The sequence below is a fragment of the Rhododendron vialii genome, chromosome 11a (assembly GCF_030253575.1).
Source record: "Rhododendron vialii isolate Sample 1 chromosome 11a, ASM3025357v1".
Taxonomy (NCBI): Eukaryota; Viridiplantae; Streptophyta; class Magnoliopsida; order Ericales; family Ericaceae; genus Rhododendron; species Rhododendron vialii.
Genome location: NC_080567.1, coordinates 15869163 through 15895611, shown reverse-complemented (window position 1 = coordinate 15895611; position 26449 = coordinate 15869163). Strand labels below are relative to the sequence as shown.

The 26449-nt window shown below is 39.8% G+C and overlaps 1 protein-coding gene across 12 annotated transcripts; it reads right to left on the bottom strand.

Annotated features, from left to right (window-relative positions):
- Nucleotides 1–690: 690 nt before the first annotated feature.
- On the bottom strand, nucleotides 691–26359 carry LOC131306451 (probable rRNA-processing protein EBP2 homolog). 12 transcript variants are annotated; one of them, XM_058332693.1, is made up of 4 exons: nucleotides 11034–11142; nucleotides 10954–10994; nucleotides 10159–10208; nucleotides 691–1746 (listed from the first exon to the last, which is right to left on the bottom strand). In XM_058332693.1, exons 3-4 carry the CDS (start codon nucleotides 10201–10203, stop codon nucleotides 874–876), a joined length of 918 nt encoding a protein of 305 aa, XP_058188676.1. In that variant the 5' UTR covers nucleotides 10204–10208; nucleotides 10954–10994; nucleotides 11034–11142; the 3' UTR covers nucleotides 691–873. The 12 variants fall into 12 exon arrangements, with proteins under 12 accessions (XP_058188676.1, XP_058188678.1, XP_058188667.1 ...); XM_058332695.1 differs by having other exon boundaries at nucleotides 10954–10990; nucleotides 11030–11134; XM_058332684.1 differs by lacking the exon at nucleotides 10159–10208 and having other exon boundaries at nucleotides 10954–10990; nucleotides 11030–11238.
- Nucleotides 26360–26449: the final 90 nt, after the last annotated feature.

The window sequence follows — 26449 nt, the reverse complement described above, 5'->3', positions numbered from 1 at the left end:
AAATTTTCCCAAGTGGCATCATTAAAAGGAAAATTTTATTTGGAGTCATTTTCACTTCGGCAATGCCCGTTATGCATCAAATTGGAAGTACTTTGTGGTTCACTTGTTATGGAGTTCACTTGATTATAGAAACCAAGAAATTATTATCGATTCTAAGTTCAGGAGCTAAGAGTGCCAATTAATTTTTATTCGATTTATTCAAATAAATTACCACTTCCGCCTAAGTAAAGATTGGCCTTTATTTATTCAAATTAATGTTTCTGTATATTTCAAATTAATATCCGAAATAATGATGGTTAAGTGATAGATGAGGAAAGCAAAAAATAAGTGAACTGGGGACAGAAAGGACCGATCAGTCATAGAGAACAGCATAACATTCAATATTCAGAAGAAAAAGGCACTTTTAACTATTGCAACAAAAACTATTACCCATGGACCACAACCATAACTTTCGATTTCAGACCCCAAAAAAAAAAAAAAAAACACCACCACTCCATGCCAAACAAACGAACAACATTAACTTCAAAATCCAATAAAGGTGGCGAAACTTGGTGGCCATCATGCCTCAAACAACAAGACTTTTTCAGTAAATATTTTGCATAAGAATGGTGGCAACAAGAACAGTAGTAAACAATCAAATCCAAGATATCTCAAGTCAACGGCATTCGGCTTATCAATGGGCACAGTAAGTTCAAGGTTGAGAGAAAATATCAACTAATCGACAAATGGCCTTAACACGCCAGAGTACTTGAAGAAATGCTCGTAGAAATCCAATTTAAAGCTCAATGCAATAGAACGTACAAATCTTAAAAGTTCCAAGCAAACATAAATAACCAAAAAGGCACATCACAGAACCAAATGAAAATGAGTACATTACCGCTTCCTTTTTTTATTTCCGGAGGACCCACCTTGGTTGAAGCTTCGAAAATCATTTGTAGTATCAGCAGTATTCTGCTTCTTCATACCTTTCCTTCCTCCAAACCCGAACTTGGAGTCCTTGACATCCCTACCCTTCCTCTTTCCACCTGCTGCTCCTCCTCTCTTCCCCTTGCCAGCACCACCTCTGCCTCCCTTCCCACCAGTGCGATCAAAAGGAGCCACCCCCGGCCTCTTTTTATTAGACTTCTCAAACGATTTCCCATCTTCAAAGCTCAAACCCATATCACCATCTTTGTCACCTCCAGCAAACCCACTCTGTTGCCTCTGCTTCCTCCATTTCTTGACAGACTCTATCTCATCCTTTTTACTCTTGGCCCTCTCTTTCAGCTTCTGAGCCTGAACCTCTTTAGCTATTTTCTTGGACTCTCTAGCCTTCCTTCTCTCGTCTGCCTCTTCCATCTTTCTCTTCTCTGCCAAAAGCCTGCCCTTGACTTTCACCATGTGAGAATCACTTTTCACCATCTCAGCGTAATAGTCGGGTGGCCTGAGAAAAGGAAGCTGCATCGATTGGAACTTCACAAAGGCTTGTCTTGTGCCTTCCAGTGCCTGGGTGTAAAAGGCAAGCTCACGTGCTAGGTCATCATTCACGTCCACCTTTTGCTCTTGATTGATGTCAAGGGAAAGCTTGTGTATCCATTCCACATTCTGAGGCCACCTGATGTCATCAAGTTTATCTAGGAGACCATCCGCGTTGTATATGGAGGCTTTCGAAGGTTCTGTCAACTTCACATCTTCGTCTTCTGGTTCAGATTCTGATTCAGAAACTTCCACATCAGGATTCTCCACCTCATCATTCTTCATGGTATCCTTTCCTAACCAAACACCAGGTCCTTTTAAGAAAATTCCCATACAATATATACAACGAAATAAAGAACACATTTTACCACTACTGTTGGATCTGGAGGAACATATTAGGTTCGAACATTTGAGAACTCGACACAAGGAAGCACGACTTTATACCATAAGACTAAATAACAAACATAATACGCATATACAGTTAAGAAAGTGTTGACAGGGGCCTTGGCATTTTGGGGGAAAACTTTTGATGCTGAAACAGTGGGAGGTTGGTATGAGTTTGGAGAAGGAGCAACTCTCTAAGATTCCAATTTGGGTGCAGTTTTATAATATCCCATCGGAGTATTGGACTGCTGGAGGTTTTAGTTTCGTGGCTAGTGCTATTGGAAGGCCCTTATACGCTGATTCTTTCACTGAAAGTGGCAAGAGGATCAATTATGCTAGGATTTGTGTAGAAATTGATATTGATTCTGCCTTACCTGCGTCTTTTGATCTTCGGTTGGCAAATGGTAATTTGGTTGAGATTAAGGCTAAGTATCCTTGGAAGCCATTATGGTGTGCTACTTGCAAGGTTTTTGGACATGCTACTTGTGTTCCTATTTCCACCGAGGGGACGGTTCCTCTGGCTACAACTAAGCAGGTATGGGTGGCTAAACCTCCTGTGGTTGCCCCTCCTAATGTGCCCTTGGTAGTATCTCCTATGGTTGTATCTACAACTGCTCCCTTGGATACTAATGTCCCGCTAGGGGTTGTATCCTCTAATTCTTTTGGTATTCTTGAGGAAATTGACAAGGAAGCTTCTGTTACTTTGGTGGCCAAATCTGGTACTTCTTTGATATCTCTGTTGGGAGGTAGCTCTGTGGTTAAATCAGGGGGTGTTAAAGCTGTAGTTGGTCAACGTCTGGTTATGTCTGTGCAGAGTGGTGATTCTGGGAAAGGTCATGGTAAGGCAAATAAGACTCATGCTATTGTTGACAGCCCCGGGCAATCTACTAAGGTTGTGAAGAGTGGTGTTCTAGGAGATATTGTAGCTATGGGTTTTTCTGGGGCAGATATCCAAGTGTTGGGTGGGCCTCCTGACCTTGTTGCTCTGGATGGGAATGATGATAAGACTGCTAATTTGCCCTCTGAAGAGGAATTTGCTTAAGGGTTGAAACTAGGTGCTGTTCCCCAAGATCCTGTTTCTAATAATAAGAAGAATAAGGGACGAGGAAGAGGTAGAGGCCCTCAGGATAAGGGGGGTGGGAAGGCTGGGTCTAAATGATTAAGTTAGCCTCTTGGAATATTAGGGGTCTTAATGATCCCTTAAAACAAAAAGAAATAAAAACCCTTATTAATCATGAGAAGTTGTGGATTATGGGAATTGTTGAAGCTAAAATTAGGGCTGAAAATATGGAGAGAACTCTGGCTCATTGTTTTCCTCCTAACTGGAAGGCTGTGGATAATTTAGGGTCCTGTGTGGCTGCTCGAATTATTTTTGGATGGGACTCTCTGTGTTTTATGGTGAATGTTATTCATACTTTTGCTCGATTGTAGTTTCTGCTGAAGAGATTACTACTAAGAAGCTTTTCTTTCTTTCTATTGTCTATGGCGGTAATTCTACTGTTCAGAGGAGGGAGCTATGGTCTGAGATGAGATATATTCATGGGATTATTGGGTCTCAAGTTTGGATACAGTTGGGGGATTTCAATATTGTTAGATCTGCTGTAGAACGTTTGGATGGTTTTGATGTTCTTGCCTCTACAGAGTTCAATGATTGTTTATTTGATATTGAGATGGATGATATGCTTATGAAAGGCTTATGGTTCACTTGGCCCAACAGAAGAAGTGGTTTGGGTGAGAATAGAAGTAAACTGGACAGGGTTTTGATTAATTCTGCCGGTTATCTGCCTTCTCAAATGCAGAAGCTGTGGTACTGTGGTATTGCCTCCAAGTATATCTGATCACAGTCCTATACTGGTTACTGTTGTGCCTGAGGTAGTGAGGAAAGTATCTTTTAAGTTCTTTAATTTTTGGATGTCTAATCCTCGTTTTAAGTCTGAATTAAAGAATTCTTGGGGGCTTGAGATGTCTGGATCCCATGTTTGCTTTTGTTGCTAAATTAAAGAGGCTGAAGTTGGTGCTGAGAGGTTTCAACAAAAAATTCTATTCTGGTATTAGCACCAGAGTTCAGAATACTAGAGACCAGTTAGCTAGAGTTCAAATGCAATGTCTCTCTCTTCCCTTATGATGTGACTTTGAGTTTTTTCGAGAAGGATTTGAGGGCACAATTTGTGGATCTTAGCATGGCAGAGGAATCTTTTTTTAAACAGAAGTCAAGGGTTAAATGGTTAGCGTTGGGGGATAGGAATACCAAGTTTTTCCATAATAAAATGTGTGTTCAAAGGACTAAGCATACTATTCTTAGGTTGGAAGATAGTATGGGTAGGAGTTTGGAAAATCCAGAGGAGGTAAAAGCTGAAATTTTGGGATACTATATGGGGCTGCTTGATACTTCTTTTGGGGAGAAATGGGAGGCTAGAAATGTTTTGTTTGACGCTATTAAAACCAAGGTGAACGATGTGGATAAGGAAATGCTTATTCAACCTGACACAATGGAGGAAGTAAAGAAAGCCTTGTTCTCTATCAATGGAGACAGAACTCCAGGGCCTGATGGTTATGGATCTGCTTTTTATCAGCACAATTGGGATATTATAGGTCTCGAGCTTACTCAAGCTGTCCAGTATTTCTTCTCTAATGGTTACATGTTAAAGGCTTGGAATGCTACAGCAATATCTTTGATTCCAAAGGTGAATATGCCAGTGAATATTAAGGAATATCGACTCATCTCTTGCCGCAACGTTCACTATAAATGCATAACTAAAATTCTTGCCAATCGTCTTCAAGAGGTGCTCACCTATCTTATTGATAAGAACCAGTCTGCCTTTATAAAAAGGAAGATCTATTATTGACAATGTCTTGTTGATGCAAGATGTTGTTAGAGGATATCATAGAGAGTCTGGTCCTCCTCGTTGTACAATCAAGGTTGATTTAATGAAGGCTTACGACTCTGTTGACTGGGGTTTCTTGTTTGACACAATGGCTGCCATGGGTTTTCCCTCTATTTTTATTCAGTGGGTTTCTCAGTGTGTATCTACAGCATGTTACTCAGTGATTATTAATGGCAGTTTGGAGGGTTTCTTTCCCGGTAAGAGGGGTTTGAGGCAAGGGATCCCATATCCCCTTATCTCTTCTTAATTGTCATGGAAGCCTTCTCAGCTATCTTTCATCAGAGAGTGGTTTCATCTGTTTTTTGGCCAAGCTATACAACTTTCTCAACTTGCTTTTGCTGATGATCTTTTCATCATCTGTGGGGCAGCTCGAGGCTCTTTGGTGACTATTAGAGATATGCTTGACGATTTCTACGACTTTTTTGGTTTGAGGTCTAACCTTAACAAATGCTCTATCTTCTTCTCTGGGGTTGATGGAGGGGAAATTCAGTTGCTTAGGGAGATTTTGCCTATTCCTGTGGGGACTCTCCCAGTGAAATACTTAGGGGTACCTCTTATCACTACTAGGCTCAAGGCACGTGATTGCTTAGTGTTGGAGGAGAAGATTCTGGGTTGTATTCAGAGCTGGTCCAATAAAGTTCTTACATATGGTGGAAGAGCTCAGCTTATTTTGTCTGTTCTTAGCAACATTCAAAGCTACTGGAGTCAAATTTTTGTTATCCCCCAGAAAATACTAAAGAGAATTGAAAGCAAGCTTATGGCTTTTTTGTGGTCTGGGTGTGATCTAAATCATAAATGTGCTCAAGTGGAGTCAGGTTTGTTCTCCAAAAGATGAAGGAGGATTGGGTTTTAGGAAATTAAGAGAAGGTAATGCTGCTGCTATGCTCAAGCTATTGTGGACTCTTAGTAGAAAGGCTGATTCTCTTTGGGTGAAATGGGTTCATACGTATGTCATAAAAGAGCATAATCTCTGGACTATGGGACTGCCTTATGATGTCCCCTGGACTATCTGGAAGATCTTCCAGCTCAGGGAGGTTTGTCAACCTTTAATTCGATATCAAATTGGGAATGGGGCTTCCACTTTTTTATGGCTTGACAATTGGCACCCTTTGGGGCCCTTGTATAAAAGGTTTGGGGGAGACTGTGTGCTCTAACATTGGAAGATCGTTGCAAGCTAAGGTTTCCACAATTATTAAAGATGGGGAATGGGCTTGGCCAAGACCAAGGAATAGATATATTCAAGAAATCAATACCAGCACCCCCTCTAGTTTTACTCCTAATATTCTAAATGAGGATGGGGTGGTATGGCTTCCTTCTCATAATGGTTTTTACTCTTTGAGATCTGCTTGGGAAGCAATTAGAGTGTCAAATGGTCGGCTAGATTGGTGTAGCATTGTGTGGTTTCCTAAAAATGTTCCTCAATGGGCATTCATTTTATGGATGGCCATGCAAGGTAAACTTGCTTCAAAGGACAGACTGCTGAAATGGAGTGTGGTGGATAATGCCACTTGTGTTCTGTGTATAAATGGGGCTCTTGAATCTCATAATCATTTATTTTTCGATTGCACATTTTCTAGAGCTGTCTGGAAGGAGATATTGCGAAGGAACCCCATTCACAGAGGCCCACTTATGTGGGATGATGAAAAGAAATGGTTCTTGCTGCATTCTAAGGGGAAGACAATTAGGAAATCTATTCTCAAATTATCACTGGCTGCTATTGTTTATGGAGTTTGGTGTGAGCGGAATACGAGGATCTTTCAGCAAAAGATGATGGAGGCCGAACTGTTGGGCTCCAAGATTTGCAACATCAGAGATGCCATGATGGCTTGGCAAAATATCAATTCCACACAGGAGAACAAGGTCTTGTTTAGGGCTTGGGGAGTTCCTTTCCCATGGTTGAGTTCTATAGTAGAAGTTTATATTTTGTTAGTTCTTCTCTTTGGTTGATAGGTGCCTGGTTGTATTTTCTTTTCTTATTGGTGACTCCTTTAAGGGAGTTGGCTGAGATAGTTTTGTGTCCTGTTTGGACCATGCTGTTTTCTTGTTTGGGGCTTATATGGAAGAGTACATTTACCAGGAAAAAAAAAAGTGTTGACAGATGCAGATACACCATTAAATCCAGCCAAGTTTATCCCCCAAAAGATATGCAACCGACCACGTGAAATAAAGTAATATGGTTTTGTACATTAATAGCGTCTCCAGCTAATACAATCAAGTTGGAGAAAGAGAAAATACAGATACAAAAAAAGGCAAAACAATTCCCAAACGCATGTCAGGCATGATGCAAAATGGAATGAAATGGTAAAGGAAACACGTATGGTATATTTGGCCCGGAGGGAATTACAAAAAGACTTGGTGAGGTCATGCAATGGCCTAATAACATAAGTTGCATTCACCAGCAATTCCAGGAATATAATTTGAAAAGTACACAAGTATTGATACAAATGTTGTAGAACCTTTACATTATCCTATGAACACTAACATTTTCGATTTCAATCACATTATCAAAAATTCAGAAGAACATTCTCAGGGAAGAGGCTCCTTTTATTTCATTAACAATTTTGCTCCAAAACAAGCAGAGGACGAGAGGAGCTAACAAACTGGCGATATGGGCGATTGGGTGCGATAGTGTTCTCTTGTTGATTTTCGCTGCATCATCCTCCATCTAGGCTTGAGATCTTCCATCACGATGGCTTCATCTGTTCCTGGTAACACTTTCGATTCTCTTTTTCCTCCATTAGGGTTGTCCTCGTCTACTTCTGCTTCGAAGTTAGGGTTTACTGGATTACGTAAACCGGTCTCGATGTTTTTGAATAATTCTTTACATTGTGGTACGATCCCTCTCTTAGTTACGGATTCTGGTCCTGATAATGCTAATCAAGGGAATTCTAGCTTTGTTGGTCGTGTTAATTTGCTGGATTTTTTGGAGTCAGTTACTGTTACAAACAATGATCATCTTGAGATTAAGGAGGATGATACTCCAACAGTTAAACAGGTTAAGGGATTGAATCAGGAAATTAGGGAACTACGGGCTGAACTTGATTCGAAGAATAAGCTGATTGATTCCATTAATGGTTCAGGTATTGCTTTACCTGGGGGTGTAGAGATGGGCTCTTCATGGAAAGATAAAGTTGCTCCTCCTGGTGTTGGTAATACTAGAATGACTTTCCAGTATTTTCCTCCTACGGTGGAGGGGGACAGAATTACAGTTTCTCCACCTAGTCCTGTGGAAGTACAGGGGGCTGAGAAATGGAAGGATTGTCTGGTTGGGCATTTTGTGGATAGAAAGATCCCCTTCCCTGCAGTTAGATCTGTGGCCTTTAAGAAGTGGGCTGACTATGGTCTTGTTGATGTTCTTTCTAACGATAAGGGTTTCTACTTCTTTCAATTTGGGTCTGAAGGAGTGTGTCGACAAATTGTTGAATCAGGACCTTGGCACTTTGGTGGACGTCTTATGGTTCTTCAGATTTGGCATATCCTCATATTGAGTATGAAAAGGAGGGCTTGACAAAAATACCCATCTGGATCCAGCTTTATAATGTTCCTCTCCAGTATTGGACTGCTGCAGGCTTGCGTTACTTAGCTAGCTCTGTATGCAAACCCCTTTGTGCAGACGAGATGACTGAAACTGCTAAGAGAATTAGCTATGCAAAAATTTGCATTGAAGTGGATGTCAATGCTTCTCTACCTCATTCAGTGGACCTGCTTATGTCATCTGGGAAGATGGTTTCCACTGCCATTAAATACCCTTGGAGACCTGTAAAATGTGGGGCATGTAAGGTTTTTGGCCATTCTGAATGCAGTCAAAGGGAGGAGCAGCCTCTTGTGCGTACTGATGACATTCCTACTAAGGGACTGACTGCTCCTAAAGGAAAAGTTTGGGTTGTGAAACCAGGTGGGGGAGAATCTGTCCCAACCCCATTGGAGGTTTCTGAGCTTGTGGTAACTATGGTGGCTTCTGCTGTTAGAGAACTCCCTTGTTCTAATCAATTTGAAGCTTTACAGGTGGTGGATAGTTCAGTTGATGATACTTCTGAAGGGGTTATGGGTTTAAAGGTTGCTGACGTACGTTTGGATTCTGGTGTTTTAGTTATCAAGGACTCTTTGGGTAGTGATCTTATGGGGTCTGATCCCAATTCTAGCAAGGGTGTGGAGGTGGATCAGAATGGTACTCTACCTGACGTTCTTGGGGTGGGGATGGAAGATCCCGATGCATTGTTTCAGGCTTTAATTTCTACGGAGCTGCAGGACTCTACCAAGCCTAATGAAGGGAAGAAGCCTGGGGCAACTAAGAGGGGAAGGAAACCTAAGTATCGATGATTAAGCTCTCTTCTTGGAATATTAGGGGTTTAAACAACCCCATTAAACAAGGTGAGCTTCGAAAGTTTATTCATTCTAATAAATTGGCCTTGATTGGAATTGTAGAATCAAAAATTAGAGGAAAATATGGTAGGTGCGATGAAAACGTGTTTGCCTAATGGATGGGCACTACAAGAAATCAAGCCTTTTGCGAGGAAATATATTTCTCGCTAACTGCAAAATTCTCCTCGCAAAAGGGCTTTTGCGACAAAATTTCATTCATCGTCCATTCCTTGCAAATGGGTAGTCTCCGATTCTTTTTAGCGACCAAATATTTTTTCCTCGCCAAAGGGTTATTTTTTGCAAGGAAATTTTGGTCGTTGCTATTGAATGAACCATTTTGCGAGGAATATCATTGGACACTGATGTAAAACAAATTAGTCGCTATAAGAATCCCGTTCCTCGCCAAATATACATTTTTGGCGACCAATCATTTCCTCACAGAAAGGGTGCATTCAATAGCAACAACCCAAATTTCCTCGCAAAATTTAAATGTTTAGCAACGAAAAAATTCCTCGCAAAATGGCCCCTCAATAGCAACAACACAAGTTTCCTCGCCCAATATATATGATTGGTGAGGAAATAAAATTTTATCCCAAAACAAGAAATACATTTTGCAAAGAAACTCATCATCGCAAATAAAAAATAGTTTTCTTATCACAAATAACTCTTTTAGCAACAAAAAAAACCCTTGGTAATTGTTCTTTTTTTGCTTCTTGTCATACAATGATTTGCTATATTATTCAAATAACACAATCCATCAAACTCAAAAGTAATTGCAGGAACATTAAAACAATTTCCAAATGTCAAAACATGGTACCTCAATTTCCAAAACATAATATCAAGTATCTAAACAAAAACCACAATGAAGTACTATATTATGTACTGTTAAGTACCAAAAGCCTCCTTCCAATATCCTCCACAATGAAGTACTATATCATGTTGTTAAGTACCAGAAGTCCTTTAAACAAAAAGCAACAATGAAGTACCAATTATGTACTGTTGAGTACCAAAAACTAAATGCATCCTTCAAGTAGAATCTTAAACGAAAAACCTAACCCATAATTTTCCTTACCTCACATATCAATCCCTCACCCAGGGTTACATAGAAACTATGCATAAGACCTGAAAGAGCTAAACAGATTTGAAACAATAGACGGGGGCTTAATCTACTATGAAGTGGTCACAGAGCAACAACAGCAATTTGTATTTGTATTGGTCACCTATCAGATCACACACTGCAACGGGCACGATCTTACAAAACCCAAGTCCTAAAAGTAAAACGTATAGTATAGGATAGGAGTGTAGAGGAGAGGAGTGGCTTACGAAATTGGTCGACTTCATACAATACAAACAAAGGTCATATAAGTTATATAACACGTAGGTCTGGATCCATCAAATACCAAAAAAAAAAGGTCTGGATCCATCATGATTCAGGACCATCACCTACAATACAAAGTTACAAACAAGTGATACACACTACAAAGTTTCAAACTTTCAGGCTATTGAGAGCATATAGCGAAAGGCAAATTCATCTTCCTGTGTTGTCAACTTAGGGTATTTTTCCATTAACGTACTTCTTATACACACACAAAAATCATGAAATCTAAGGTCATACAACAGAGGTTAATGGTAAATTGTAAATCACAGAATGGTTGCAGAAAATAAATAAACCAAATCGATAGCTGAATTTCAGGAGAAGTAACTGCTTAAAGCTATCAGTAACAGAAACAATACATTCGAAGCACAAAGACTCTTGGACCGGATGGTGAAGCTCTGTGGCTGTGGCTGTGGCTGTGACTGTGTGTGTGTGAGAGAGAGAGAGAGAGACAGAGAGAGAGAGAGACAGAGAGAGAGAGGAGAGACGTACCAGTGGTACCACTGTGGGTGTGGGTCGATCGTCGGCGAGAGAAGGGGTGGACTGCCGTGTGGATCGATCGTCGGCGGGAGGAGGAGTGGACGTCGGCGTGGGCAGAGTGCGGGAGTGGGCGGCGTCGCTGCCTCCCTGGTGTGGACTGTGGAGAGTGGAGACTGGAATCAGAGAAGAGGAGAATGAGCGGCTAGGGTTTTTGTAAGTATTCCCCTTTTTGCCCAAACGGTGCCGCTTTTGTCTTCTTCTTTTTCCCCTCCCGCGCGCCATTCCTTTTTCCCACTCCCGCCACTAATTGGAAATTTTCGGACAAATGACAAATAAAATTATTCCCGGCTGAATGATTTTCTCTTGTGAATATTAATTTCTTTTATAAGGCCATCCACAATGGTATAATCAAAAAATGATAATCAATAGTTGACACATCAGCTTTTGATTATTCACTTAAGAAGTTGCTAAACTTAACAATGTTGAGCTTCACAATGTTCACTTTTAGTCCATAACCAAAATAATGATCCGCTACAATTTCACTCTCTTTCCCTCTCTGTTTCCTGCCATTCATTTCCCTTCATTTACGTTTGTTTTTTGGTAAAAATATATTGATCGATTCCCTCTTTTAATTTTGAAAAAAAATCAGTGTCTTTTTTTCCTCCTATTATGAATTTTTTTTTGGAAAAAAAATAGAAACGGAAAATAAAAGTGAAATACTTTAATCTAGCGATGATGGGTTGAATTATAGATGATCGAGAGATATAAGCTTCACTTTTTGAGGGAAAGAAAGAGAAATAGTTTGTGGGTGAAGTGAAAAAGATATAGAGCATGTGAAAAAGAGAAGAAAAAAATACCAATTGAAATACGAGTGTATACAAATTTTGGAATTAGTTAATTTATGTGGTGTGAAGTCCACAAATTTTGATTATTGAAAAAGTTTGCTAGTTTTGGTTATCCAAAGCCTAAAATTTGATTATTTCTAAGGATGTTGCTAAGTTTGATTATACCATTGTGAGCAATCTTTTGCCCTAACATTGTTAACTTTAAAAACAATTTGCTTTTGATTATACCATTGTGGATGGCCTAACAGTGCTACATATACAACAATTGAAATACAACATCAAACATAATTTCTCACATGAATTTTTTTTTTGCGATCGATCCTGTTAATTTCATTGTTTTTGTTGATGAAATCAGTCACGTAAATTTTGGCTCAATCGAGTTTAGTAAGCCGCTTCATCGATTGGGATACAAATTCATTGATAAAACGATACGTTTTGTTATGATCAAACGTCCAACGATACGTGATTAACTTCATGCTGGTACAAAAATAATCTAATTCATATTATGTAAAAGATAGACAGTTTGTATGGCAAAAAAAGACCACAATGTGAGCTTGAGTGATGCACCATAAAGACTTTAATGCCTCCAGATGCATTAATGTCTTCCGATCATATGATTGTATACATCCGATGATCTCAAATTTTAGTAGAAATGATGTGATCAGTAGAAGGTAAAATCCTAACGGTTTAGATCGACCATTATAAAAATAGACTTAAACAATGATCTTTATAATCAATAGGTTCAACTTTCTTAATAATCTTCTGCAGTAGTTGAATGTACACTAGCCACGCAACCGTGACACAATAATGACAATCAAGATCGTTGATTTTGTTGTGCTTATTGATTAAGCAATCATGTAAATTTTTGGCTCAATCTCGAGTTGAGAAAGCCCCTTCATTGGGATGCAATTGATAGTAAACTAAGTCTTGTGCAATTGTTGATGTACAATAACCACATGGTCGCAACATAATCATGACAATCGAGATCGTTGATTTTGTTGTGCTTGTTGATTAAATCATTCATGTAAATTTTTTGCTCGATTAGGTATTAAAAGTCCCTTCATCGGGATGCAAATTTATTATAAAAAATGATATTTCTCGTTCGATCAAGTGTCTAACGAATACACGATTAATTGTAATGAATGATCTGATTAATCCGTATTTCGCAAAACCTTGAAAAATTATTTACAAAATAATATTATAATGATAAATTTTTTTTTTTTTTTTTGTAAAACTAAGATATAATGACATTTATTTCAAAAAAGGGCAACAATAGTATAAAACTACCAAGGGTCACGTTTAAAGAATACTCATGTTTTTTTGTTGAACTTTTTTTGTGACCATCACATTTCCTCGTAAAATGTTTTTACTGTACTATCAAACAAAGTATAGACTTTTAGCAACCAATGCTTCATTTCCTCACAAATAACCACTATTTTTGCAAGAAACATAATTCCTTGCAAAATGCATGGTTACAACTTTAGCATCCAAATAAGTTTGACACAAAAAAACTCTACAGCCTTTCGGCGACAATTTTTTTTGTTTCCTCGCAAATCCATTTTCCTACCTACATACAAAAATCCCGCGACGTTTTTGGCAGCAAGAATTAGAGAGGAATTGTGAAAATTTATCGCAAATACTCTTTAGCGACAAGGAAATAGCGAGGAAAATTCGCCTTCCACGCAATAAAACACCACTGTCGTCCCATTAGCGAGGAAACCATAATTTCCTCGCCAATACCCTTCCTTTAGCGAGGGAATTGATTTCCTCGCTAAAAGCCGGATTTCTTGTAGTGGGGATTATGTTCACAATATTGGGACAGGCCCAGTTGCTAGGATAATTGTGGCTTGGGACACTCAGGGTCCAAAGGTTAGTGTGCTATTATCCTCTGATCAAATGCTATTGCCTTTTGTTCAAATGGATAATAGATAGTTTGCCCTTTCTATTGTTTATGGCTTCAATCAAGCTAGTTCTAGGAAGAAGCTTTGGGATGAGCTAAGGACTGGGTTTGCTTCTGTTGGGGGCCAACCTTGGATTGTTATTGGTGATTTCAATGTTGTTAGATGGCAGAATGAGAAGTCCAACTCTAGTCATTTTGATGCTAATGCTACAGGGGATTTTAATAACTGTATAGAGGATATTGAAATGGAGGAACTTACTTCAAAAGGTCTTTGGTTTACGTGGTCAAATAAACGAGTTAATGTGGGTCATTATAGTTGTAGATTGGACAGAGCTCTTGTTAATTCTCAATGGCAGTCTGAATTTACCGAATCTGAAGTTGCAATTCTTGTTCCTCATGTGTCTGGTCATAGCCTACTTCTTGTTACAGTGCTACCTTATCGCGGGGGGGGGGGGGGGGGGGGGGAAGCAAACCTTTTAAGTTCTTCAACTTTTGGATGAATCATAAGAATTTTTCTCCTCTGCTTATTTTGTCATGGGGATGCTCAGTAGATAAAGTTGGCTCTTCTAAGTTTATACTTTATGAGAAGCTCCGAAGATTAAAACCATGCCTGAAGAAGCTTAATATGGAGTTTTACAGTGTTATTCAGAATAGGGTGTTGGTGGCCAGGGAGGAGCTTAGTAGCATTCATAATTGTTGTGCTCAGTTACCTGGGGATCCTATTTTGATGGAATATGAAAGAATCTGTCTTTTGAATTTCAATGATCTCTGTGTTGCTGATGAGGCTTGGTGTCGGCAAAAATCTAGGGTTCGTTGGTGTGGGCATGCGTGCCCTTTTCTTTTCTAGGAAAGGATTCCGTTCCCTTCCTAAAGAGGAAAATGCCGGTTCGCGGGAGCGCTTTAAGCTGGACGACAAGCGCTCGCGAAAATACAGAGTCGCCACTCGGGTTTGAAGGTTCGACACCCAAGGAACCGTATTTCGAAGCACTTGCCGCGCTGTTTGATTTGAAAAAGTTAAGGAACTAGTCTGTCATAACCATATCTGGGTTCGGGAGCCAGGTTACGAGAGGGGAAGGGTTTTATGGCACCCCTCTCGCCCAATCCGGAGATCGGTCTCTACTTAGGCATTTGCGAAAAATGTTTGTTTGCGATTCTGTTTCATTAATAAATTTTTAGCCAATTAGGGCGGGGGAACAGTTAATCGGGGATTAAAACTGTAACAGTTTGCAGGATGTGAAAAGATAGCACGGATGAGCAATTAGTATAGGATGAGAACAGACTGCTGTGGGAGTTTAAACAAACTGGAAGGCCCCTGTTTTGGAGTGACGTGCGCAGGAAGAAACCAACATGCATTGAACAAGTCACTGCATGCTGTTCACTCCTACGTACACAACTCCAAGACACGCGCGCGCCGGTGAGCTCAAACCCACAACTATTATTCTCAAACCCTCTGGGCTCAGGAAGGACCAGTGCATACCCAGGACAAACCACGCAGTTCATATAGCAGCATAATATACAGTCCTAAGTAATGTTAAAGGCTAAAAAGCCCTGCAAATGAATAAAGCACCCCATAAACAGTGTGGGGATAGAATAACAGCCTCAATCCAAGTTACCCATGCAAAGCCACTCACTGGTCAGAGGCAGACTATCGCGCGACGGAGTGAGTCTGGCGCGCGAGGGTGCGCCTTGGCGCACTGTCGCGCGATAGAGCCAGTCTGGCGCGCGATGGTGCGCCCTAGCGCGGACCAGTGTTTGGTTTACATATTTCTGGGTTCTGGGACAGGTCCAGAATGATCCCAGGGGTACTCCAAAATAGAAGACATGCAAATTGAACTACGGCTAGCAATTTCTAACAAAGGAAAGCAGTAAACTGGTTTTTAACATGCTTAACAGTGATCTATATACAAAATAAAGCATGAAACAGTAGGACACCAATCCCCACGCGGTCCATCGCATGCAGCACCGGATTGTCGCGCGAGAGAGTGGGACCATCGCGCACTGGTTCCTACCATGACGGTTTTTGAAACCTTGCCAGCTTTAGGACCAGAACTGGTATTGATTACCAGCCTTGGCCCTGCCAGCCCCCCTCAGGGATCAGAACAGAAAGCAGAACAAAGGTAAGCTATACCTTTGGTTGAGGTTGAAAGAGTGTTTGAACTTTGAGGTTTGATTGTTGGAAGCTTTTTGAGTGGTAGAAGCAAGGAACAAGATAGCTTGTTGCTTGGTATTTGGGTTTGTATGGAGGATGGTGTGTGTAATTCTCCTTTGGACCTCAAAACTTGAAACCCTTTGAAAGAATAACCATGAGGGGGTATATATAGGGGGAGATGGTGGATCTGGTTGGTGCCAGGAAAGGAGTTCAGTCAGTCCACGAGGCTGGCTGAGAGTTGCATTGGTGGCCAACTGTCCTCCTTCAGAAAGATTGGTGGTAGGTTGGACCGTCGCGCGACGGAGTCAGTCTGTCGCGCGATGGTGCGCCCTGGCGCTCTGGAGTGAGTCAGGCGCGCGATGGTGCGCCCCAGCGCTCTGTCGCGTGATGGAGTGAGTCGGGCGCGCGATGGTGCGCCCCGGCGCGGGATGGTTGCGCCCTGGCGCGCATCAGTAGGGTTTTTGGTTTTTTTGAAGTGGCTTAGGCTAGGTTAGGTTCAAGGATTTTGCAAGCACTCAAAGCTCAAACACGCTATCATTCCCAGGGTGTTCTTGATCTATTTCATCATCGGGGAATCAAAAACCGTAAGTAAATTAATCTGGAAGCCCAGATTGGGGTGTCTACAGTTGGCTTAAATTGGGGGATAACAATACTAGATTTTTCCATAAAAAGGTTGCTAGTCATCGAATGGGGAACAAGATTTTATCCATCTGTGATGAGAATGGAAGGCGGTTGGAAGATATCAAAGATGCTACATGCACAACGGTTGTGCAAAACATCAAATACAACCAATCTCCATCCGTCCATTGTTGTAATAAATGGTCAAGATTCGTTCAAACTTTTCCTTGGAAGAGTTAAAACTTTTCATTGGAAGAGTTTTTTTAAAATCTAGAGCGTCCAAGCACATCTGAACGGTCAGAATTGGTTACACAACACACACAACGGTTGTGTGAGTATCATTTCCGGGAAGATATTAAGGAAGTTAAGGGGGAAATCTTAACATTCTATCAAAAATTGTTGGGTCCCAAATTTGATCAGAAACACCATTCTGAGGAAAGGCTTCATTTTGATAATACTGTTCCTGCTACATTTCATGAAGGCCTTATCTCTCCTATCACTCCTACATAAATTAAAGGGGCCATTTTTTCGATTGATGGAGACAAATCCCCAGGTCCAGATGGTTTCAATGCAAGTTTTTTCCAAAAAAATTAGGGAGTGGTTGGCAAAGAGGTAACAGATTTTGTCCTTTCTTTCTTTCACTTTGGAACCTTGCTAAGAGATGTTAATGCAACTGCTCTTGTTCTAATTCCTAAAACCAGTTATCCTCAATCTATGAAAGAGTATCGCCCAATTGCATGCTGTAATGTCATCTATAAGACTATTACCAAGGTGTTGGCTCGAAGATTGTAACCAGTCCTTCACTATGTCATCAATAAAGCTCAAGCAGCCTTTGTTAAAGGAAGATCTATATCTGACAACATACTCTTGATGCAAGAACTTGTTAGAAATTACCAGAGGGATTTTGAGGTTGCTAGATGTGCCATTAAGATTGATCTCATGAAGGCTTATGACTCGGTTGATTGGGAGTTTTTGTTTCAAGTCATGGTTGCCATGGATTTCCCTTCATTGTTTATTTCGTGGATCAGGGCTTGCATTACCTCTGCTATGTTTTCTGTGGTGGTTAATGGAGAACTTGAAGGATTCTTTAAAGGGGAGAGAGGGCTTAGGCAAGGAGACCCTATCTCTTTCTTTTGGTTATGGAGGGGCTGTATACTATTCTTTAAAGAAGGATCTCTCAGGGCTCATTTGCTTTCCATCCAAAGTGAAATGTACGTTCTATTTCTTTCTTGGCTTTTACTGATGATCTCTTTATTTTGGCTGGGGCTGACCCTTCCTCTATTGGGATCGTTAAATATGCTTTGTCACGCCCTCGATTTTCAACATAAATAGATAATCCAATTTAATAAAAGATCCTCGCATAACGTAAATAATACCCAAAAGAGTTCCCCACTGTTTAACTTTACATGCAAGTCCCCAAAAGTTAAACTTTATACAACTTTGGCTCCATGGCCCACATCAACTTAATTACAAGTACGAATCTGTTTAGAATATTACAAACTTTTTAGTCAAAAGAAATTCAAGAACAATTAGTTACAAACTCATTTTTGCCAAAAGTAAATCAATTACAAAAGATGATTAAGTAACTAAAACAAGGTTAGCTCCCAAAAATCTTCATGTCCAAACACACGAATGCATGCAATCTATTGCCCGGCATTTTGTCCTGAAAAGAAAGATTAGAATGAGCTATACTAGCCCAGTAGGAAAATCTTTACCAATCTTATATGTAAATATGAAGATAGATGCAAAGAAGGAAGACAAGTGCAAAATATGATGCCAAAGAGAGGTAGCTCAATCATGAGATAACGATTGGTTCATAGGTGAATCGACATTCATTATGTTTGTTTAAGATATACCAACATCACAATTAGCCACACAATTTATAAGACTGGAACACTCCCCAATCGCAACACGACTCGCTATTCCAAATTCCCACCGTCGGTATTTCCCCCCCTTGCGTTACCGTATGCACCACGTGGATTACCATGTTACCACCCTTTGCGTCACAGTGATCCCTAACAACTCGGTTCACCATATTACCACCCCTTGCGTTACGGGATCCGCCTAAGTCTCCATATTACCACCCCTTGCGTTACGTGACTTCCTAGTCCATCCCTTGACTCATTCGCCTACCCTCGCACTCTACAAGCCAACTAAGACTTAACCTTAATCACATGTTCACATGAAACATCATACGGTGCTCTAACAATGCTCTAAGTATGCCACAAACATAACCGAGAATTCAATTTATCATTAAGACGTATTTTTGACAAAACTCTAATCAAGTAAAATCCTTATTCGGTTTTTGCTAATGGGAAGCCAACGGACCAAGGAATACATCGAACCATCCTAGGAAGTCAATTAGACATGCTTAAGATAGCTTAGGAGGTGCCCAAAAGGGTTTAGGAATGATCGGGGGTCAAAACAATGGAGTTTGGAGCAAAACAGCAAAATCTGATTTTAAGCCTGTTTGTATCAATACTAGCAATCCTAGTATCGATACAGATGGGCTTTGAAACACAACAGAGAGTCTTGTATCGATACCAATCTGAGCTGTATCAATACAATACCAGTTCGAGTAGAAATTCTGCAGAATTTCAAGGATTCGACCATAACATCAACAACAACTATTATAGGCACGATATTCATACCAAATCAACATATTCACACATAAGGAAGGCAAAAAAATCCCTACCTTGAGTCAAGGAGCGAAACCCAAGAGATTTGAACAAGCCCTAGCTCCGAACTCCTTGAAATCAACCGAAATCCTCTCCTCCGAGCTTAACCCACAAAATTTTAAGCTCAAAGACGCGATTGGAAGACTTGAATGAGGTTGATTCTTGAAGTTTTGGAGGAGTTTTTGAGAGAAGGCAAGAGAGAGAGAGAGAGAGAGAGAGAGAGAGAGAGAGAGAGAGGGGGGGGGGGGAGGGGGAGACCGGATGAGAGAGAGAGAAAAGGGGAGATGAAATTATCTCCTACAACACATATTCCACTATATATACTCACACACAAGTAAATCACATTCTCACCCCTCTAATCTCTATCATTTCACTTCTATCCCTAATCCAATTAACCACAAATAAACCATACTTTCTCAATTTAGGCATTTTAACAATAATTTTCAAAATTTAAAAATACTCAGGTCTCTACATGCTTTGGATGAATTCTTTCACTCTTCTGGTCTAAAACCTAATCTCACTAAGAGCCAATTCTTTTTTGCTGGGGTACCTGATATGATTAAAGAGGAAATTCTGCATATTCTTCCTATCCCAGAAGGTTCATTACCAGTCAAGTACTTAGGAGTGCCTCTCATTTCAACATGTCTAAGGTATGAGGACTGTATTCAATTAAAGGAGAGGACTCAACAATGTATAATGAGTTGGACAAACAGGTCTCTTACTTATGCTGGTAAAGCATTACTCGTTCAATCAGTACTTTTCAGCATGCAAACCTATTGATGTTCTCTCTTCATTCTACCAAAGAAGATTATAAAGGAAGTGGAGGCTATGCTTAGATCCGTTCTATGGTCTGAACTTAATCTTACAAAAGCAGGTGCAAAAGTCAGCTGGTTTGATGTTTGCACACCAAAAGATGAAGGTGAGTTAGGGTTGAAGTCATTACAGATCTGGAATAAAGTGTCCATGTTGATCCATTTGTGGGCTTTGTGCAAAAAAGAGGATAATTTATGGGTGAAATGGATCCATAGTTACTTCATTAAAGCTCAAAATATCTGGGTTATGAAACTACCACAGGATTGTTCATGGACTACGAGGAAGCTGATGAAGATGAAAGAGCATTGTCAGAGCTTGATCAATCATCTAATTGGCAATGAATAGGGGACCGTTTTATGGTTTGATAATTGGCACCCCAGTGGCCCTTTATACAAGCTTTTAGTGATCGTGCCTTTGCTAATCTAGGAAGGTCAAGTTCAGCAAAAGTTAGCTCGATTATTCGGGATGGAGAATGGAATTGGCCACAACCTAGATCCTCTTTGATTCATCAAATTCGAAGCCTGATTCCGAGTGCAATGCAACCCCATGCGGAAACAGAAGATGAAGTTATTTGGAATATTTCTCCTACAGGCCATTATAATACCAAACATACTTGGGAGGCTCTTAGGAATAGAGGAGGGAAAGTCCAGTGGGCTTCTCTTGTGTGGTTTTCAAGAAGTGTCTCCAAATGGTCGTTCATTTTGTGGCTTGCTTATCTTAGGAGGTTAGCTACTAAAGAGAGACCGTGTAAATGGGGAATGGTCATTGATCCGGGGTCTGTTTTTTGCTTGCAGTTATTCCAGTAGTATTTGGCAGGTAATTCTTCATAGATTCCAGGTCCAGAGGACTTCGAAAGAATGGGATAGTGAGCTCATGTGGGTTGTTGATCATTGTAGAGGTAAAAGTTTTAAGGCGTTCTTGTTCAAATTAGTTTTTGCAACAGGGTTTTATGATAAGTGCCAAAATATACATATTTTGGCCCTTCAATTTATATTTACTAATATTTTATATTTGTTAATTGGTATTTATTATGTGTTTTTACGTTTACAGGTCGCTCGAGTTTGGTTTTCATGATTTTGGGGTAAAGATGGAAGTTAGCAAAAGTTTTGGACTAAAGTGCGAAGTGCATCGGAATTTTGGATGGTCAATTTAATATTAGACAAAATCCAAGGGACCATTATGTAATTAATGCTTCAATCCCTATAAAACCAACTTTTACCCTACTGACTTGGTCGGCAGCTTTTGGAAAAATAGGGTTCTGGCCGTGGAGGAGAATAGAGGAGGCGATCCAGGAATTGGTTCGGCACTAACGTACGTACGACGGACGAGGCTACGATTCTTTGGTTCGAATATTGTTTAATTTCTTTTAGAGTTTTTCTTTTCATCGAGTTATTTAAAGTCTTGTTTAATTACTCGCACTCCAGTAATTCATTTTAATTTTTGTTCTTTATAAAAGTTGTTCGTTGGTTCTTGTTTAACTTAGATCTTTTGTTTATTTTTCATCTCGTGTTATAAAAGCATGATTAATTTTAGGGTTTTATTCCTTCTATTTCTAATAATGAGTGAGTAGTTTTTCTGAGGTTGGGTCATTGGGTAAAGGCGCGTCGCGACCCAATTAGGATTCGTCTCGCAACTTTTTCGTACATTAATTTAATTAGATAAATTTAGTTGGTGAAAACTACGTCCGTTGGACGATTCAAGGCATTGCCGAGACTCATGTGAGCGGGAACGGGGGACCAAAACCTTTTCGCCGCTGTGTACGGGACCGGCAACCTTAGGATTCGCATCCTTCAGAGTTTTCAATTCTCCCTAAATTTAACCGTTTTTAGAACCTTGAAAAGCGAGTGGATTCTGATTGGGTAATGCGCGCCGGATTCCCTATGATCGTGCCTCTCTTTTTAATCATTTGAGCAAGTTATCTATTAGTTTTAGTTAATCTCAATCAATCGATAAGGGGTGGCTACCTAAGAGCCAGTTTAATCAGTAACAACCCGAATTTTAGTCAGCACACATTACCGTCTCTGTGGATTCGACTCCGAACTTATCGGATATTGTGCTACGTCAGTCTCAACCCTACGCTTGGGGCAACCCATTAATTTAGGACTAGGAATCCGTCAAGCATTTTTGGCGCCGTTGCCACCTGGTCAAAGCTATGTATGTAGTACTTAGGAGGTTGGGTCTGATGGTAGGCGTGTAGTTAGCAGCGAGAATTCTGTCTGAACCATCTGACTTTAATGTCCAAACTCTGTGGAGATTGCTTCACAAACGGAGTGGTGGGTAAGGAATCTGGAAGCCCCAAAGGGAGTGACAGCCTATTAGATGACGGCGCTACTTCTCAAGATATCGTTGAATCCTATGCATACTGTCTTTCCAACAAATAGGAAACACAGTCTTTGGCCAGGGAGAAAAGTAGTACCCGTGTCTTTCGCGTGAAGAAAGTGGATGGTTTAATTTTGTGTCTTTCATTTTATTTCTTGCATTGTTTATTTCTTTTAGTTATTTTTCTTGCTGTCTTGGAAGCTAACATTTTGCAGGTTGTTCGATCCAAATTGGGGAGTCTCCCTCTATCTATAGTTTACTCTGCTTAACCCCTCTTTTTCGAGGTGATATCTATCCTCTCTTTTTATGTTTATGTCCTATCTTTATTTTTTATGCTTTCAATGCGGATATTGAATAGTTCAAGTTGGGGGGAGTGTTCACTTTGTTCTTTATTTTGTAAAAAAAAAAATGAAAAAATAGAAAATGGTGGAAATCTTTTTGCATGAGACTGAAAGCTATTGAGATTGGCTCTTGATTAATTGAGTTTGCGATATATAGTCATTCTTTTAATATTGTGGTGGCATTGTAGTTCTTTTTGCTAGCTTGTCGCGAAGAATTTGTCATGGCATTTATTTTTAAAACATTTGCACTTCACGTCTTTTTGGGCTTTGGTTGCTTGTGAGCTGTGACTTGATTATTCTCAATGGCTAGTGTAGTGGAGACTTATGCCCATGTGAGTTTAGAGCCTTATCTTTTCTGGGAATGGTGTCAAATAAACTCTTGTTTGTCACAAAAGAGTAAATTTGTTGTGGATCCCATTATTTTTGTTGTCAAGTGTTGGGAATGTTTTGAATTGTCTACTTATCTCTTGTGTTTGAAAAGTTACATGGTCGTATTGCCCCTTGGAGAGGATTATAGGCCATCTTTGATATCTTGAGCCAGTTCATTTCTTTCTTTTCATACATTTATCGATTATGAGCCCATTTGAGCCTCATGCATACAGCTTTTTTCTTGTTGAGCTCCACCATCTATATTGTGTCTTAAGAAGGCTTAGTAATTATGTAGAGGTGAATTATTTAGAAGAGAGAGGGTAAACGTTGTAAGAATTGAGTTTTGATAATTGGTGATCTTTCCCATTCAAAAAAAGAGGAAAAAAAATAAAATGGCAAAAAGGGAAGATACCAATTTATTGTGAAAAGGAGAAACACTTGTTCCTAATGTGGGATTGTATTAAAGGTGGGAGAGAGAGATGTGGTGGAGTTGAAAAGAAGAAAAATATTAAAGAAAAAAAGAGGGCACGCATTGTTATATTTGCCCTATGTGAGTTGTGGTTAGCCTATTCTTAGACACTTGAACGTTTTACCCTAATCTTGAAATACTTTCCCTCCCCTAATGTTATAACCGAAATGAAAGTCCTATTTGATCCTTGGGCAATGCGCTATGAATTGGTGGATAGAGAGAGTTTCCAATACTTGGCATTTCGTTCATGAGATCGTGTGTCCATTATATAAAGCTTTCTTTTCGTGTCAACTTGTTTAGGATACTTTGCTTTCATTTACATAATTTTTGCCAGCACATTTTGAGAGTAATATGCACCTTGTTTCGAGTGATTTCATTTGTTGAGTGCATGACATGGTGAGATTGAAGTCGAGACTCGGTTCGGAGAGAACTTTTGGTTATTTTTCACTTGTGACCGAAGCCTTTATTCACACACGCTGAGTATAGGTGCCGTGACTCATTTTTATGACTTGATAGTATCTAGAACTGCTTATGTCGTTAGCTCTTTGCGATGGCTTCATATTATTTACTTGAGATATCATTGAGCTGTCTTATAGGTTTTCGGGTCTCATGTAAAAAAGATTCACAGTGTTTGTGGTAGTTCATTGCTGTAAACCCTCACGAGATTTCACTCGTCCTCTGGGGATCGCTTAGGGGTTTAAAAGGCTTGTTGCACGAGCTAAGTGCAATCGTGAGTCCTACGAAAGTGGCGTAGTTAGAATTTCTATTATTTGTTTTCTTTGCTCGGGACTAGCAAAGTGTAAGTTGAGGGGTGTGATAAGTGCCAAAATATACATATTTTGGCCCTCCAATTTATATTTACTAATATTTTATATTTGTTAATTGATATTTATTATGTGTTTTTACGTTTACAGGTCGCTCGAGTTTGGTTTTCATGATTTTGGGGTAAAGATGGAAGTTAGCAAAAGTTTTGGACTGAAGTGCGAAGTGCATCAGAATTTTGGATGGTCAATTTAATATTAGGCAAAATCCAAGGGACCATTATGTAATTAATGCTTCAATCCTTATAAAACCAACTTTTACCCTACTGACTTGGTCAGCAGCTTTTGGAAAAAAAGGGTTCTGGCTGTGGAGGAGAATAGAGGAGGCGATCCAGGAATTGGTTCGGCACTAACGTACGACGGATGGGGCTACGATTCTTTGGTTCGAATATTGTTTAATTTCTTTCAGAGTTTTTCTTTTCATCAAGTTATTTAAAGTCTTGTTTAATTACTCGCACTCCAGTAATTCGTTTTAATTTTTGTTCTTTATAAAAGTTGTTCGTTGGTTCTTGTTTAACTTAGATCTTTTGTTTATTTTTCATCTCGTGTTATAAAAGCATGATTAATTTTAGGGTTTTATTCCTTCTATTTCTAATAATGAGTGAGTAGTTTTTCTGAGGTTTGGTCATTGGGTAAAGGAGCGCCGCGACCCAAATTGGATTCGTCTTGCAACTTTTTCGTACATTAATTTAATTAGATAAATTTAGTTGGTGAAAACTACGTCTGTTGGATGATCCAAGGCATTGCCGAGACTCATGTGAGCGGGAACGGGGGACCAAAACCTGTTCGCCGCTGTGTACGGGACCGGCAAGCTTAGGATTTGCATCCTTCGGAGTTTCCAATTCTCCCTAAATTTAAACATTTTTAGAACCTTGAAAAGCGAGTGGATTCTGATTAGGTAGTGCGTGCCGGATTCCCTACGACCGTGCCTCTCTTTTTAATCATTTGAGCAAGTTATCTGTTAGTTTTAGTTAATCTCAATCAATCGATAAGGGGTGGCTACCTAAGAGCCAGTTTAATCAGTAACAACCCGAGTTTTAGTCAGCACACATTACCATCTCTGTGGATTCGACTCCGGACTTACCGGATATTGTGCTACATCGGTCTCAACCCTACGCTTGGGGCAACCCATTAATTTAGGACTAGGAATCCGTCAAGCAGTATACCATCTGTGGTTGGAAAGAAATACTCAAGTGTTTGGAGGAAACCATAGAGGAGCAAATAATGTGCTTGCGAGTATTGAAGATAATGTGAGACTTCGGGTTTGCACTTTGGAGCATTTTCCAAACTCTCTTGAAAATCAAAGTCTTTGCCGATGCTGGAACATTTCAAGTAAAGTGCTTGGGGCGTAGAATTTCTATAGCTTTGGTAGAATGTATGAGGTTTCCTTTGTATAGGTTCTTGTTTGTGGGATTCATCCCCTTGTTTTGAGTTGGTTGGTTATAAAACGTGCAAGTTACCAAAAAAAAAAACTTTTTGTTTATAGGAAGGAAAATGGTGTTCCTCACAAATTCAGTTTTCTTGTTTCGGTTACCCAAGAAGAGGAACAAGCACAAATAGTAATTACATTTCTCTGTCGTTTTTCTAACCATCACATAGTAAAAATAGAGCATACAAGAACAGTTGCCCAAAAAAATTTGGCCTTTGGGACATTTCTGGGTCGTAAACTACATCCAATACACAACGCAACATAGCATATCCTCTTCTTTTCTTATTTTGATTGATTCATTTATTAAGATACAGATGAGGGCATCAGTTTCTATGAATAGGCTAAAACTTCTCAATCTAGAGCTTCCCATGGTAGCCAAACATGGCGGAGGAGGCTGGAAGAAGAAGACGACGACAAAGAGGAGGAGAAGGAGAGAGAGAGAGAGAGAGAGAGAGAGAGAGAGAGAGAGAGAGAGAGAGAGAGAGAGAGAGAGAGAGAGAGAGAGGTACCTGTTCGATTGAAGATTTTGGGCTGCTGCTGATTCTGATCGCATACAAAACCCTCCTATTTTGTTTCTGAAGCAGAGAAATAAAAAAACCCTAAAACCCTGTAGAGATTGGAGATGTGTATTGCCACAATTACATGTAAAACCCTAGTATTTTGATCCATGACACAAATTAGTTCCCTTTTGTACTTCTTTCAGTCCAAAATCCTATTCTTATTTAACCCTGTATGTATCTAGGAATGGCAAAGGGGC

Bases quoted from the DNA above. Each gene is read 5' to 3' on its own strand.
- LOC131306451 (XM_058332683.1), bottom strand. From the start codon at position 11,223: ATGGCGCGCGGGAGGGGAAAAAGAAGAAGACAAAAGCGGCACCGTTTG. The intron at 1,747-10,953 runs GTACGTCTCTCC...TGGTTAGGAAAG, and splicing joins CACCCACAGTGGTACCACTG to GATACCATGAAGAATGATGA.